At 42.3% G+C, this 17247-nt stretch overlaps 1 protein-coding gene across 1 annotated transcript in view; it reads right to left on the bottom strand.

Moving 5' to 3' along the window:
- Positions 1-2941: 2941 nt before the first annotated feature.
- LOC147663384 (sterile alpha motif domain-containing protein 9-like) overlaps positions 2942-17247 on the bottom strand; it is a 150825-nt gene continuing 136519 nt past the window's right edge. Inside the window, 2 exon segments of the mRNA XM_086950479.1 lie at positions 2942-8295; positions 8382-8425. Of these exon segments, the coding sequence (XP_086806605.1) occupies positions 3518-8295; positions 8382-8385 (4782 nt within the window). The 5' untranslated portion in view covers positions 8386-8425 and the 3' untranslated portion in view covers positions 2942-3517.

The raw sequence follows: 17247 nt of genomic DNA, 5'->3' as shown, positions 1-17247 counted from the left end.
AGGCAGAAAGAAAGATGGAGTCTCTCCCGTTCGAGGCCTACAAGGCCCAAAATAAGCATAACTCCATCAGAAATATACTAGCAACCTTACAAAAGGACGGATTAATACTAATACTGTGGAATCTATCCCTTAACATAAGCTTATAGGCCCTAGAATAGAGAAAAGAGTAGGGAATTATTTCAAACACCTTGTAAATAGGCCAGGTCTGAGGCTCTAATCCTCCTATTAGAATGATAGCAGGCTAAAGTCACCCTCACTCAAAAAGGGGAACAAAAACCCGGTCAGAACACAGCTACTGTCTGGTAAAACATTTGAAAACCTCCCAACTAGCTTATTTTAAGATAGACTACAAACATGGTATGAACAAATTAAAAAAATTGAAAGAGCTCTACTCCACAAAAATCACAAAGCGATGGAATTCACAATGTTTACCATTGTTCCCTTTACTGAGATGTCCGCCCTGTTACCTTGCCTCATACTAACAAATTTGCTGAATCTAAAGACGCCATCTGTCACAATCCATGTGCTTTTATGTCCCGTTTGAATATTGTATGTATTATTAGCCCCCTCAAAAGGATTGATGGCTGTGGATGCCGTTGAAGGATCCGGACCTACGGAATCTATTTGTTACAGAAAGCATTAGGGGAACTGAGCCTTCTAGTGCCTCTGGAGCTGGGCCAGCATTAGCGCTGGCGAGCCCAGTGGGACTATCACTCCACCTCCCCCATGACCTCCTCAGATTCCCTCACTACTACCCGGCAAAAGTGCCCCTCATTCCTCCATTGCCCCTCTCTCACATACATTTAATTTGTTTTTAAAGCACTGGTAAAGGCTGGTTTAACTAATCCACTAAGCTATACACATAAAATACAGCCCTCTTCTTTGCAGGAGGCATGTTGACCGTGCGCACTACTTTATGGAGAGTCATAAGTGCTCTCACTAGCAGGCACATTAATCACAAGAGTTATCTTTAAATTTTGATAGCAGCCTGAAAGCTGGATGCCCAAGGAACTCTGCAGCAGTTGCTTTTAAACTGTAGGTTATTGCAAAACACAGCATGGCCGAGGTTAGTGCCTCGAGCAGCCGCACCGGTCGCACCACCTTAAAGCTGGCCCTGTCCTGGTCGAGCTCTCAAATTAGTGCACAGTACGTGCATTGATGTGGAACTTAAGTGTGAAGGAAGTTGCCACAAGAAAAGCCAACAAGTTGTATCATGCCGAGCTATCCAGTACATCCGATTTAAAACGCCACACCACTGTCACAGAGGGGCAGAGTCATGGCTTGGCTGGAATAAAAGTCCAGCAGGCGGTCAGGTCTACCTGAAGTATGGGGACTCTCAGTAGGAATAAAGACATTGCACTCAAGTGATGTTCGTATCAGTCCCTCATATTTCAATGCCTCGGGTTAGCAAGTTGCATGTTAAAAATAATAATAATATATAACTTTTTTTTATTACATTGGCCTGTGCTTACCTCGCACCGAAGCAAATTATCCGAAACAGCCTCTGCTACTCGTTGTACCGAGTCGCTAAAAGAGGACGCTTGACGACCCCTGGGGCTGGGCTGCATATAAAGGGAACCTCCACCCCGGAAGTGACCTCACTGAAGGGGTTTTGGCCTTTCTCTCCCTATGCTACCGCTCCCCCTAGCAGCCCTGACCATCCAATGGTAAGAGTAAAGTGGATGGAAGGTTATACAGCCTGGCAGAGGCAATGCTGCACTAAACTGCTCCCTGTCCAAATTGTCGCCCCAAGTGCCACACAGGCAGACACATTTGTTCTTCCATTTAAAGTGTGGTGCAAGTGATCGTGGTGCAAGTGATCAAACTGCAAGTACTAGCACCCAATGCTATTCTTTTTCCCTCGTTCTACTTTTCGCCTTACCGGCAATACCGTTTCAGGGCTGTTGCCTTGATATCAATGTTCTGATTTGGACAATGACTTTCTCAGTTCCTCTTTTCCATCACATGATACTTTACCCTCCGTTTGCTTTTCTACCTACCCCCTACGAGCCACCCCTTCTATTTCAGTTTTGCACACACCAGATCCCTGTACCCTGCACCTTCATACCCCCGTACTTCACTTTATCCGTTCCAACTTGGATGGCCAGACTCCTCTCAATGGGATATATTCTGACCTGTCAGACATTTGTATTCTCTAACTAATTCTTGCTAGGTGTTATTTCAGATAGGATAGGATCTTGCTATGGCACGCATTTGGACCTGTCATCCCTCTCCTTTTGAATGCGTGGACAGGTTGGGGTTGGTCTTCATCGACTACAGATTATGAACGTATTGGTGTTATTTCTCTTTTCATGTCTTTACCTGGTTTGTTCTATTTTCTGGAAAGTGGTTTTGTGTTTTTATCTCCTCCACTCTCTAAGATGTGATCTTTCATAAGAGTGATACGTTATACTTCACATACTACTGATATGTCTCTACGGTACTGCTTAATAAAGAACTGCGTAAAAAGAAACAAAGTCAAATTAAACCATGTTCTATGATGAATATATTGTAACTATTTTGCATCCATACAAAGTCCGTAGGGCAATATTTACTTTGCCACAAGAGCAGCACCAACGGTGTTTTCTGCACTGTTAACCTGGCCACTTAATGACTATTCCATCATGTAATCTCCTAACGTTCACACAAGTAAAAGGAAATGTTAAATATGAAAGCCATATACACAGTAAGAAGTTACAAATAATCATACACCATCAGCAGAAAGGGATATATTTTTGATAAAAATGTTGCACATACACTGTCCTATACAAGGCATGCTTCATTAGCACATATGTGGAATTCTAATGTTGGTCTTACTCTCACCTTGCAGTTTTGTTGAAAATAAAAGAAAGCCATTCGTTTTAATAAACATGCAACATTTTAATGTAAAATTAAAGATCGCCATAATGAAATATTGCTGAGCAAAAGGGACATAAAAGTCGCTGATACATTTTTTCATTTTATTTCTGCTTAGATACTGTAAATATTTAAGTGAAGAGAGCAACATTAGATACACATCACTGAACAACAGAAGTTCAAAGTATTCACTGAAACTGAAATAGAGTCTCATTCCTGATGGTTTTTAAATCATTATTTCAAACATGAATCAGGATAAAAATGAATTGATTTATTAATGTTTTTATGAAGTGTTGACATATTGTGTAATGGACACGACAGAGCCCTTAAAAGGTTATCAAGGAAGAATAAATATGAAATAAACCTACTCTCATTGTACACTTAAAAGTACGGTGTGTTGTCCTGTACTTTCCCACTCAAATTGATTAAAATGTAACCTTGACTACAGAGCAACACTATTTACAGGTAGCCCCCAGATTCCAATTTGGTACAGCACAAAACTACCAGTATTTATGAATGGAACCAATTATGTATTTTCATAACCACTAAAACAAAAACATGTATTTCATAATTGCGGAGGATATATCCACCTTCTAAAACCGTTTACCATCCCACTTCAAATTTGATGGAAATCTGTACATTTTCTTTCATGGTTAAAACATCATAAATGCTTCAAATTCAAAGTGTGTTCCAATTTTGCGACTTGAATATTGTAAGCCACCAGACCAGTGAATGAAAACCCTAAATAAAACGTCACTTTCTCATTACCTTGAGGGACTGAAGAAAAGTTTAAAGGAAGAATACTGATCTTGGTCTTTTCACAGTGGCCACGTACAAACACTTTACCATCCTCTGTCCAACCAAGAACAGATTTTAGCACTTGATGCACCTTGTGCATTTTAAACAATTCTTCGTTTTGCCATTTCATTCGCCGCTCATTTAGCGGACCTTCAATTAATTTTTCCATCTTGCTTCTGTGTACAATCTTGTGAATCCCAATGCCCTTGCTCAAGAAAAATAAAACATTTGTTCTTTTCTTTCTGACAGGGATATTTTTTATTTTTATTTCATGCAAGCGCCTCATAGTTTGAAGTGCTAATGTCAAAATGTCATCTTTTTCCTGACTGGGCTCTTGATCTTCCAAATCATCTGGCCAGTAAAGCAAAGAAAGCAGTAGATAGGCACTTGGTGGATAGGTTCTCCTAAGTCCAAACCATCTACTGCTAAGGTGCCTAAGTTTTTGAAAAGGTAAAATATGAGGTGAATTAGGGGATACACAACATAATGCAATATGGCACATAATGTAGTTCACAAGCTCAAAGTCTTCAAGGCTTTCTTTCTTTACATCTTTAGGATAGAGATTTATTATTTCTTCTAAATTCCTTACAGATCTTTCATCTTTAAGATCTGACAGTAAAGACAGTATTGTGGTGACACTCCCACCACCATGCCTATAAATATTCATGTGTCTCACTAATCGAGATAATAAATCTGGATTTTTTAATTCCACACTATCATCATTCAAGAGGTGTTTGGAACAAAAAAACTTAGCAAACACTTCTGTTTTTCTTGCCAACCATTTTCTAGGACTGTAAACCTGTTCTTCACCTTTCTTGTGTGGTTGATCATCTTCATTCTTATCAATCTGAAAATAGCTTAGATCTTCTGAAATGTATTCTAGTGCATGATAAATATTATCATACAGGCCTTTTAAATGGCTGTGAAATTTATACCAGGGTTTAACAATTTCTTCAGGTACATAATCTGTAAGAAGGTAACGCATAAGTTTCACATTTTCACTTTCCTTGTTGGATTGAAATACTTCCACTGTAGAAAGCAACTGCAATAACCGGCATCCAACATCAACCTCTGAAAAATATGCAGAGTTGTTTATAGAATCTAAGTCTGATTTTGCTGCATATTCTGATGCCCTGAAACATTCCATGGCTTTTAGGGCAAGTTCAATTAATCTAAACACCTCGTCTGATTTAAGCTCACCTTTCTTTTTGTCCATTAAAACATTGAACCATTTTTTGTACACCTGACCTTCAGTATCCAAAATATATGAATCATCTGGTGAGTGTAACTTTGCTTGTTCTGCCCATTTCTTTGCATCATCAAATTTTTCATGAGTATAATTCAATCGGGCAAGTTGCTGTGCAAAAAATGGATCTTTCCCAAACCGTTCATAGGCAGCTTTCAAAAGATCAATTGCTTTGTCACAGTTTTTTTCAATATCACATACATGTTCAATTAGTGGAGAAAAAAAGGTGTCGACACTGTCCCCTCTACTTTTCTTATAGCGCCTTAAGAAAAGATCTCTAATAAACTTCAGAAAGTCATCTTTTCCAAATCTGTGCTCAAGTAGAACTCTTTCCTCCAGAAGATCAGCAGCAATTTGACTTTGAGAGCGACTTCCAGAGAGCTGTTGTAAAATTTATTTTGCAACATGGGGGTTTATTATATGAATGGATGAAATCCAAGTGGTAGGCTCTGTTATCTCAATGAAGATAAGTTTTGCCTGGTCACTTAAACTGGCTATAAAATTATGCTGCCTTAAGCAGTTTTGGTAATCATCTGTGCGTGCCCCTAGTCCTAAGAATGCCTCACAGTGTGATAAAGAGATGTACGAATTTTGCACATAGAAATTTAATAATGCAACATACCTCATCAGTCGAGTGACCGATGATGAGTGGTCAATCCCTTCCAGCACATTTATTACAAAGTTTCTAACATACTGTTCATCAAATTCTTTACTCATTAAAACAAATGTTATTATAAAGTCAGGATCAAACTGGAGACAGAGTATTTCTGCTTTCTTTGCAAACAGTATTTTTTCATCTCCTTTTAGTTTGTGAGTAACTGAAACAGTTTCTAGTGGAGATGCTTTGCACAGTTTTTCAGGGTCATTTGCTCGCTTACAGCTCATGAGGATGAAACAAGGCTTTGAATGATTAATCTTTTTACAAATCATGGCATCTGTTAGTTCATATTTTAAATCATCAATATATTCTTCATCACAGTCTTCTATAAGGAGGAGTACTGGGAGGCACTGATGGATGTCTTTTTCCTCATATTCTCTTAACTCAACAGCATGCTGACAAACCGTTGTGATGGGGCATGATGCTTTCACCACTGCGCATCGTAAATCTTTTCTCCTTTTCCAAAGAACCTGCCGTGCAACAGTACTTCCCCCACTTCCTGGCTGGTGTGCTATTTTTATTCGAGCTACAGGAAGCTTGACAGTGCTTTCATGCAAAATTCCATGTAGAATCTTGTCAACTTCTGAACAAGCCTCCCGCTCTATAACTTCTCCACATTTCTTTTTATCGGCGAGCCAAAAATTCTTCCAATTTACCTTTCCCCCACGATAAAAAGTACTTTCTATTTCCTGTATTTTTTCATCACTCAAAAGGTCTAGCTTTGTAGAATCACATTCATCAATGCATAGTATTTCAAGTGAAAACATTCTCTCTTCTTCAGGTGTTGCTAAGACGCACACGCCTTTTGTAGAAACTGGCAAACGTCTGGAAGGGGCAGTAATAAAAGGCAGCATATTCTGAACTGTGGCATCAATATGACTCAGTTTCATACCAACAATACTTCTATGATCAATAGTCTCCAGGCTGCATGATGCCTGGGCCAGGCTTGCCCACTTTGCATAATTTTCTTTAGACTCTGAAATACAAATGATATCATCCATTCCACTCATTTCTGCATAGAATTCATGAAAGGTATCTACAATTGGTTTTTCCACTGGAGAAAGCAACAAGAAAAGAACAATAAAAGACCCTTTGGGAAGAATTTCATTACAGATGAAAGAAACCGCTTTCTTCAGATATTTCTTTTTGTTTTTAACCCATGTATTTTCATCACAATACTCGTCATCTCCAGGGTAATTACTACGCCCATTACAAAATATCCAACTGGTTTGAGCAAATAAGTTCAAATGTTTCTTTAATTCACTTGTGCTCATTCCACTTTCATTAGTATAGCTTTTCGGTGAATGCAGAATTGTTGCATGGTGGTCTTTGAACTTGAGGCATAGCCCTGATAATTCAGAATCTGCATCAAAATCAAAAACACAAAATATTTTTTTCATACACATCAAAAAGGTTATATTCTGCAAGTCCTTCTTTTCACATTTATTTGTGACAAGTATGTACCATAAAGTATCATCCATATATTTCTTGCCATTAGTTAACAGAACTGATAATTTCCTTCCCAAGTCTTCCTGTGCTTCAACAATACATGTACTTTTAGACTCTGCCTGCTTTCTTCTGGCATCTTTCTCCTGCAATTCCTGAATGAAAGCAACATTTTCTTCGTCTTTCACTGGCTCTGATTTTGTCCCAATTCTCTGATAGATAGTTCTCTTCTCATGACTTACCTTGTTTGAATTTTCATTAAATTTTGGTAAGCAAACTTGAAAAACCTTTCCTTTCACTATGTCAAAAAGTGGTTCGATGTCAACTTCAATAACAAATGACTGCTCTTGAGATTCTTTGTCAATAACTTGAATAAATTTTGGGGGATGAATGCAGAGCCTTGCAGCATTTTGATCAGATGATGATTTAAAACATTTTTCAATATAATCTAATGCATCCACATAAATCTCTTTTTCATATACAGGAATACCTACTATTTGTCCATGCTTCCAGCCTTTATTCTCCACACTGTCCATTACACCAAAGTGTATTGTGCCGTTTGTTCGAACATTCATACAGGCAGAGCCAAATCGAAGGACCTCATATGCAAACTTTGCTTGTATTCTTGTTCTATCTAATCCTGAGGCAGTGGCAAAGGATTTGTATTCGTGACATGGAGCTATTAAATCTATTATGCCTGTTTCTGGTGGCACGATTCTATTTTTAACATATGTAAAATGAAGGACTTCCCTCTCAAAAGGGTGAAATGCACTTGAAATTAAATTTTCTTCTACATTGCTTATACCCTCTTTAGTTGCTTGTAGTTTTTCTTTTTTCATGCTCACTTTTTGGTACTCCTGGATGTCAGATTCGGAGTCAGATACACTCTTTTGAGTTGTGCTTTTATTGTCAGTTGTGTTGTTATGACTCTTGTCCATAGCAGTGGCATAATTAAGAACAGACGAAGCAGCATCTTTGCCAACATCAGATCGGTTATGAGACTCGGAATCATGGGGTACTTTAGAAACAAGCTGTACAATATTTTCCGATCCCACCCCAGTATTTTTGTATGTACATTGTAAAACAAGTTCATTTCTTTTTTTTATAAGAAGTTGTATTTGTCCTTCTTTCATGCCAATTTTTTTCAGAAACTCTTCATTTATCTCTTTTAGGGCTGGTCCAGTTACTTCCTCATTACACAACCTTTGTATGTACTCATTTTTAATGTGTATGCTCTTCAACCAATAGCTCACATGGCTTTCATCCCATTCCTCCAAGGTCAGTTTATCTTCTGGAAATCACACAAATGTATAATCAGAACATGTTTAAAATAAAAATACTCATGTAAATATTATTCTAAAACAAACCAATACATACCCATTTTCAAATGAACATATTTTCGGAGACTGCCAAAAACACTGCTAAAAAAGAAAGAGCATTCTATAAGAACTTGTGTGCATTTTATTAGTCTTTAGCTTCAAGTTAGGTTATGGAGTATTCAGCGCACGTTCAAATGTAGCTGTCAGTAAGTGCAGACAAACATATTTTGTTTACTCAGTATGGCAATCTGTTGTTTTTGATATTATATTCTCATTTAGCAAAAGATGCATATTGTTAAGCATATGTGCAGAAATGAATGAAACATTCTCCAGACAGCAAATTCAGACATCCTCAACGTTGAAATAGCATCTATCATTTAAGCCTAAATTAATAGATTTGAATAGTTATGCTTTTTTTTTAGGTAAATCTTGTAAATTGTTACTATGAATACCTAATATTAACCCATCAAAATAGGTACAACGTGGGAAATTGCAGGAGCTGTCAGGAAATCGAAGGCCCACTTGGCAGATGTAACCAACCGTTTGTAAATGAGGGGAAAGTCTTCAGTTACACGATTCTTCATTGACCCACTGACCAAAACTAACTTTCTGAACTGTCATGCCATATAAAGTTAGAGGTTGTTCACTAGCAAAAAAATGTATAGGTTATAACCTGGCCTAATTTAGCTTATGAATAGAAATAATCCTGCACGCAGACACACTTTATACATCCACACGCAAAACACACCACCAGAAATGGATGCAAAGGCAAACAAACAGACTTTATCACTCTGCACACTGAGACTATCACTTACACGAATCTCTGTGAACCACATGACTCCAGGCCTGCAGACATACAAAATAGAGAGGGCAGCTAATACACACAAAGACCACAGGGGAACAGGTACCTATGCACTCAAGTACCACGGACCCACAGTCACCAATGGACATCAAACATATACACCAATCCACAGATAGGTTGTGTTGAGGTTTATTAAGTGCAAGCCTTGTTGCAGTGCTGCTCATTGTGCAGGAATTGAAATACTCCTAGTCATGGACAATTATCAAAGAGGAAAGGGGAGATTTGACTCGTTTATGTGGTGCCTAGTGTGGGGAGATTCTCGTTAGCCCCTATCATCTCCTGGTCAGTATCCTTCTCTTAGTCTTTAAACCCTGATGGTAAGCATCTTCCTGCTTACTAAGCACACTGACAGACTCCAACTGAATCGACTGCTATAGCAAGCGAAGTGACTCCAATCGAAGTTGGACATGTGGGAGGGTCATAAGAAATGGGATGATAACGACAAATTGTGTAATGAGATTACCAGTATGAAAGCTCTACCCCCTCATTTTCTCATCCCAGTCATGAGAATACAGCAAAACAGATCCGACCGAGAACAATCATCCACCAAATCATCTAACCAGAAAAGGCACAGCCTATCCACAAGGAAAACTAACCACACCCAGAAGGCCAACTCAGGCGTCAAAGCATTGAAGTCCAAAGGGCAGGATGAATCAGAAGACCGTTAAGAAGAGCAGGCCCTCAAAAGAGAAGTCTTTGAAACAAATTTTACCCCCACAAGAGAGTAAACTAAAAGGAAAGTGGCCAAGGAAGCTATCATGCCAGAGTTTTGTGAAAAGAAACCCAGAAGGGACCACGATGCAGCAGCATAACAAGAGAAGCAATGCCCTTAAGCAGAGCTGCATTCACCAGCGAATGCAAACTCAAAAGACAGAGACTAACTCGGACCACTTAGAAAAGCTGGCACTATAATACAATACAATGCATTTGATAAGCAAGCAGCTACCTCCGAAGAGGCGAAGTGGCTCTAGAAGAAAGATCACCTAAAAGAAGCTCATTATTATTAATTATTTATTGAGAGCAACTATCACCCAGCGGACATCTTGGCACTGATAACTTATATCAGTATAAAGAAATTCTATTAAAAGGTTACAACTGGGGCTACTCAGTTACAGCCGTCCTTTGCCAGGGGAAGAGCTGTGTCTTTAAGTTTTTCCTAAAACTTAACAGGTTTGTACCGGTTCTTAGAGAGAGTGGAAGATCGTTCCATAGTTGAGCAGCTCTAACCTAGAAAGCTTTGCCTTCCAGTCGTTTCTTTTTAAACGAAGGTACAGACACCAGGCAGGCGTAGGATGATCTCTGCCTTCATCCTGGCCTGTAGTGTTCAACCTTTTGTTGTAGAGACGTGGGTCCCATGCCATTTTATGCCTTGTGAAGTATGCAGAGTGCCTTGAAAGAGCACCTTTCCTTTACCAGAAGCCCCTGGAGTTCCTGCAGTGTTTCGTTTGCAGAATCCCTTCTCCCTTTGTTCAGCGCTAGCTTGGCAGCCATCACCAGGAATGACAGTAATCCAGTCTGCTCAATATAGTGGGCTGTACCACAGGTCTCCTAAAAGGCTGTGGAAGCATGGGAACAATTTTCTTCAAGTTTCTTAGGAGTCCATGGCATACCGCTACTATTTTATTGACATCAGTCTCCATTGAGAGATTATCGTCAAATTGATCTCCAAGATTTTGTGCAGAGTCCATTAGCCATGGCTAAAAGTTAGACGGCAGAAAAGATTCTAAAAGATGTCTAGGCAGGAGTCAAAGAGTAAGGCTTTTAAGCTTGTTCTGGAGACAGCTTCAGACGGGCCATTTCTCAATAGGAAGAGCATTCCACAACTACGAGGCAAGGTAAACAAATGATCTACCTACTCTTCTGACCTTGTGAATGCGGGGGAGTTGGAAGAGTTTAAGTTGGTGGGATCTCAACAATCTCTCTTCGACATAAGACGTAAAACGGCGCCTGAGATAGAAAGTGCCTTTGTAGGATTAAGCTCTTATGGTGAAGATGAGTGCCTTAAACTGGATCCTTTTATTCACTGGAAGCTAGTGTAGATGACTTAAATCTCCTGACACTGCTGCCCAGGGGGTACAAAAGGGGGTGGTGATGGACGGAGCATATGAACCAATCAAACACTCACACCCAGTCAAAAGATCTGGGTTTGATCCATCACCGTTCTTTAGCCCACTCTGCCACCCCAGTTCAGACATGGCTACATGCAAATCAGTCTGACCCTGTGCCTCATGGGAACAGTCCAGCCCGAACTGCCAAGCCATGTCTTCCCTGGACCGGAAACAAGCTTCCGAGGACCGGTTTCTGGCATGACAGCCGTTTTCAGCCCGGCTTGCTTGAATCCAGTGGCAAAGTGAGCAAGGGACTCACGTCTGAGCATACCCTGCCACACTTATGGCGGCCAAAAGCGGTACAAAAGGGGGTGGTGATGGACGGAGCATCTGAACCAATCAAACACTCACACCCAGTCAAAAGATCTGGGTTTGATCCATCACCGTTCTTTAGCCCACTCTGCCACCCCAGTTCAGACATGGCTATATGCAAATCAGTCTGACCCTGTGCCTCATGGGAACAGTCCAGCCCGAACTGCCAAGCCAAGTCTTCCCTGGACCGGAAACAAGCTTCCGAGGACCGGTTTCTGGCATTACAGCCGTCTTCAGCCCGGCTTGCTTGAATCCAGTGGCAAAGTGAGCAAGGGACTCACGTCTAAGCATACCCTGCCACACTTATGGCGGCCAAAAGCGGTACAAAAGGGGGTGGTGATGGACGGACCTTCTGAACCTATCAAACACTCACACCCAGTCAAAAGATCTGGGTTTGATCCATGCCAATGCCAGAAACCGGTCCTCGGAAGCTTGTTTCCGGTCTAGGGAAGACATGGCTTGGCAGTTCGGGCTGAACTGTTCCCATGAGGCACAGGGTCAGACTGATTTGCATATAGCAATGTCTGAACTGGGGTGTTAGAGTGGGCTAAAGAACGGTGATGGATCAAACCCAGATCTTTTGACTGGGTGTGAGTGTTTGATTGGTTCTGATGCTCCGCCCATCACCACCACCTTTTGTACAGCTGCCCAGGGGGACATCTTGAGAATTAGCCAGGCAGCAGCGTTCTGAATGTTTTGAAGATGCTGCATCAGAACAAGCATTTGCAATGCAATAGGTCTCGCATTGACGCGAGTTTGAGCTATTGACATTGCAAATAACAATTACTTCTCTGTTTGTTTTCTTTTTAAAAACATTAATAAAAGGCATTGTTATTTACAATGCCAATAACTTAAACTTGTGTAACTGCGAGACCAATTGCATTGCAAATGCTTGTTCTGATTTGGCTAGGAGGCTGGTGGGCATCTTCACTGGAACAGACTACCATGGATGGCGGCAAGTGGTTTAATAGTGCACCCCTTTCTTTCCGAGAGGTCTGCTTCCTATCTCACGCCTGCAGGTGGGGGGCTAAGGTCCTCCTTTTCCTCTCACTGAATATCCCTGCACCAAATACCCAAATACTCAACATGGCTGGTTGGTGTTGCCCCCAGGGCCACATCCACTAATGTCCTGGTCCATCTATTCCTACTGACTGGTCTTGCATATAGCTCTTGTACGTGTATACATCTGTAACAGAAATAAGACTAAACATACGTAGTTTAACAGAGGTTTATAGTCTGGTTTCACTTATAAGCAATTCCTTCTAACATTCGGTTTGTGCTCTTCAATCAAGGTGGTACACCTTCGGCCTCTTAGCCAGTGAAAATGCTAGTGAAAGTTCACTGCTGACTTTTTCACTAAACCTCTTTACTCGGTGCCGTTCTCTTCCAGTAGCTTAAGTCATTCAGTTGTATAGGTGGCTTGTCACTTGAGGTTGCGGTACCTTCCCTAATTCATTTGCACTGTGCGGTCCTATACTGCTACTACAGCTACCCGTTCCTCAAGTATTCCGTCCAAACAAAACTGGATGCATTCTTGTTCCAGTAATCTCTAAAGCATACCAGGTAACTGTACACTTCTGGGAGTCATGAATCATTCCAGTGCTCAAATTTGTGCCGGTGTTCAGCACCTGCACTTGTTTCTTGACACCGACACAAATTTATGACAATCCTCCACAGAGTGGCGCTGTCTATTTGTAAACACCTGCAGACAATTTAACATTGCAAAATACATAAGAAAAACAATACCAGCACTTCCAGGTATTCTAGCAGCTGCAGATGGCCAAGAATAGTCCCATAGTGTTACATCTGGAGGGGTGTGATGGTAAGTAGATAGCATTGGTATTTGACAGGCACAATGGGTGGTGAAAGCTGAGTGGCCTCCTGAGAAATATATTGGGCCTGCACTTATTCACTGTATCATTTATTCTACAAAGACCTGTTCTTCATAAGAAGCATGGGCGATAAGTGGATAAACAATGGACATACTTTCGAGCAGGTACATCTCTTCACCTCCGATCATTATCACAAAACTCGAGATTCCAATATGTTACAGCACATGTAGTTGCTTCTAGTGAGGGCTAGAAAGCTGAACTGGGTCTATGGAGAGTAGGATGAAAAAATCTGACTCTCACGGCTCTTTACTCCTTGCATCCATCAGAAGTAGCAAGAGAGATAAATGTGGCTGTGGCCTAACAGCTAGAACAAAAACAACAATTGATGGACGGAATGTTGCACAATGGCAAAACGTTCACCCCCAGTCACAGATCTGGGTTTAATCCATCGTTATTTTGCCACACCACCCCAGTTCAGACATGGCCATATGCAAATCAGTCTTGACCCTGTGCCTCATGGGAACAGTCCAGCCCGAACTGCTAAGCCATGTCTTCCCTTGACCGGAATCAAGCATCCTAGGACCGGTTTCGGGCTATCAGCCGTCACCAGCCAGGATAGCTTGATTCCAGTGGCATGGAGAGCACGGGACTCACGTCTGAGCATACCCGCCCCACTCGGGGTGACAAATGCAAAAACAACTATTGATGGACGGAATGTTGCACAATGGCAAAACGTTCACCTCCAGTCACAGATCTGGGTTTAATCCATCGTTATTTTGCTCACCACACCACCCCAGTTCAGACATGGCCATATGCAAATCAGTCTTGACCCTATGCCTCATGGGAACAGTCCAGCCCAAACTGCCAAAATAACGATGGATTAAACCCAGATCCTTGCAACATTCAATCTTGTGTGTTTTGCTGTTCACCCTATGTGGGAAGGGTATGCCCAGAGGTGGGTCCTGTGCTCACTAAGCCACTGGAGTCAATCTATCCTGGCTGAAGACGGCTGATAGCCAGAAACTGGTCCTAGGATGCTTGATTCCAGTCCAGGGAAGACATGGCTTGGCAGATCGGGCTGGACTGTTCCCATGAGGCACAGGGTCAAGACTGATTTGCATATGGCCATGTCTGAACTGGGGTGGCTTCGTGAGCAAAATAACGATGGATTAAACCCAGGGAGTCATCTAGCAGCTGTTTCAAAATAGGATTAACCACAGGGGCAGCAAGTTGTAAAATGGCTGAGGGGAGGAGTCCAGGGGGGAGCCAGACATGCAACTTGCAAGGTTATGGGGACAAATCTAGAAAGTGACAGACCGGAATAGGAGTTGGAAGTAATAATGGGACTCTGTACTAGAACTTGACAATAGATGGTTTTAGATTTTTTTTAGGTTTATAATCTCTTTATTGAATTTTAAACACATTTATGCAGCATAAATCGAACATCTTGGATCTACTGATGCACATCAAGACAAATGCTTGTTTAAGCGTAAACAAAACCCACATAACATCCCCCAAACCCCCAACTAAACCCCTCTCCCTTGCCTCCCTTACCCGCCCATTCCGTCATGCCCCCCCCTCCCATCAGTGTACATCTATGCAACCCCTTGAGATTCAGTCTGTGGCTGATTCGTGAGCCTTAAAATTCGTAGGTACTTGGGGCATGTGAGTTTGTTAAACTCTGCAGAGAGCATCCTTATGTATGGTTTCCATAGATCTGGGCATGAAGCCCCCTGATTAGCAAGGAATAGAGAGATGCGCTCCATGCCTAAGATATACCATATGCGATGTAGCCATCCAGTATCTGTGGGAAGGCGAGTCGTGCCCCAGAACTCTAGTATATGTTGCACGGCTTCCCCAAGAGCCAGGTCTATCTGTTGGCCTCTCGAGATTAAAGGGGGAACATAAGGGCGTTAGGTAGTCCTAGGAGTGTAGGCCGGAAAGCGAGGAAGTTGTATATCAAAGCAAGCATCTATCTCACTGATAACCTGATCCCAGTATGCTGCTAAGTTTGAACAGTCCCATAGGATATGCATCAATGTTCCTTGCACCTCGCACCCCCGCCAGCATAGGGGGTCTTTAGCTGGGTTCCCCTTGTGGAGCCTAACGGGCGTGAGATACCAATAGGTGGCAATTTTGGCGTCTATCTCCACACCGGCTACATTTCTAGCTGTGTGTCTAGCTCTATAATAGATATCTTCCCACTCTCGCATTGTCAGTTCCCGGCCCAACTCGTGTTCTCATCGTCACTGACTGGAGGATTTAACATTTGCTGGAGGAAGCTTCAGCAAACTCTAACGTTCCGTTATTAGTCGGGTATCAGATGATTTGGCTAGCAGCCATTTCTCACAGGCTGTCAGGTGGCACTGTGATTGTGGGCGAATATTTGGTTGCATCACCCAATGCCTAATTTTCAGGTATCTATATCGTGCCGTCTCGGGGAGCCCCTGTTGTTGGCGAATGTCCTCAAAAGATGAGGGGACTGTGTTAATCGAAAGAAATGTCCAATGGACCTACTGCCCACTCTGGTCCACTCATGGAAGATTTTTATGTCCATCTGGGGTGAGAAATCTGGATTAGCTACTATGGGCGTCAGAGAAGATGGGAACATTGTGAAGGCCTTTTTCCCCACCTACCTTGTCCCGCACCGATAAGGGAGTTCGCATAGCCAATGATAGATAAAGGTTTGGAGGATGGGATCGTCTAGAAACAAAGGGAATTTTCCATATGGGCACCCCTGCTATTGCCCTATCCATAAACAGCCAGTGCTTCTCCGATTTGGAACGGGACCATTCTACAAAAAGTCGTATCTGTGCTGCATAAAAATTGTTCTGCAGGTTTGCAATCCCCAGTCCCCCCTCTCCTGGGGGTCTATAACTTAGTTCCCGGTGCATCCGCGGTGTCTTACCGGCCCAGATAAACGGCACTATATCTTGTTAAAGAGAGTGGATGATACCTGGTGGGGGCTCTGGCGACACTGTCTGGAAAAGAAATACAATTTTGGGTAGTATTGTCATTTTTATTGTCGCAATGTGGCCCAGCCAGGGATGCTTGTATGATTTCCTGCAACTAAGGTGTGCCCGTATCTGTTGCAGCAATGCGGTGTAATTCAATCAGGCGCGCAACACCCATTGGGCTCACCGGGCTTCAGCCCCCCCCCCCGTCGCCTCCTCTGCCCGGGCTAAGATTACACGCACTGAAATGGTGCAAGATAGCATCCGATCGGAGAATGATTTTTTTAATGCTTACTGAGAGGCCCAGCAGCCCGAGACAGCCAGCCTCTGCTTCAGTGAGTGACCTCCTGCCCCCACCTCTTGTTTTCCTTTACGGTGGCGCCGCGAGGTGAAATCCTTGCCTGAAGGCAGGGATTTCACCTAAGCACTTGATCGCTTGTGAGCATGGGGTGTGAAGTGCACAGCAGGGGGAAAGGGCTGGCCAGTTAAGGTGATGCTTTTCCTTTGTAAAGGAATTTCTGCTGGCGTCATAGCCCATGGGGTGCTGTCTGTGCACTTGTATAGATGTGTATTTCATACAAGTGCGCAGACAGCAACCCCTGGGCTATGACGCCAGCAGGAATTAATTTACAAAGGAAAAGCATCACCTGCACTGGCCATCCCTTTGCCCCTGCTGTCTGTGTACTTGGATGGAATTCACATCCAAGGCGCTGCTCACCAGATAAATGGTGAGCAGGGCCATGGATCTTTCTATTTTCGCATCCAAGGGCACCAGGGAAGAAGCAGAGGAGGCCCAGGCAAGGAGAATCCAGGAGCCATTTGACCCCCACCTATCTACTCTGAGACCTTCGAGGGA

Source organism: Lissotriton vulgaris, unplaced genomic scaffold, assembly GCF_964263255.1.
Source record: "Lissotriton vulgaris unplaced genomic scaffold, aLisVul1.2 SCAFFOLD_2761, whole genome shotgun sequence".
NCBI lineage: Eukaryota > Metazoa > Chordata > Amphibia > Caudata > Salamandridae > Lissotriton > Lissotriton vulgaris.
The sequence above is the reverse complement of the archived record's forward strand: the minus strand, read 5'-3'. Positions and strand labels throughout refer to the sequence as shown.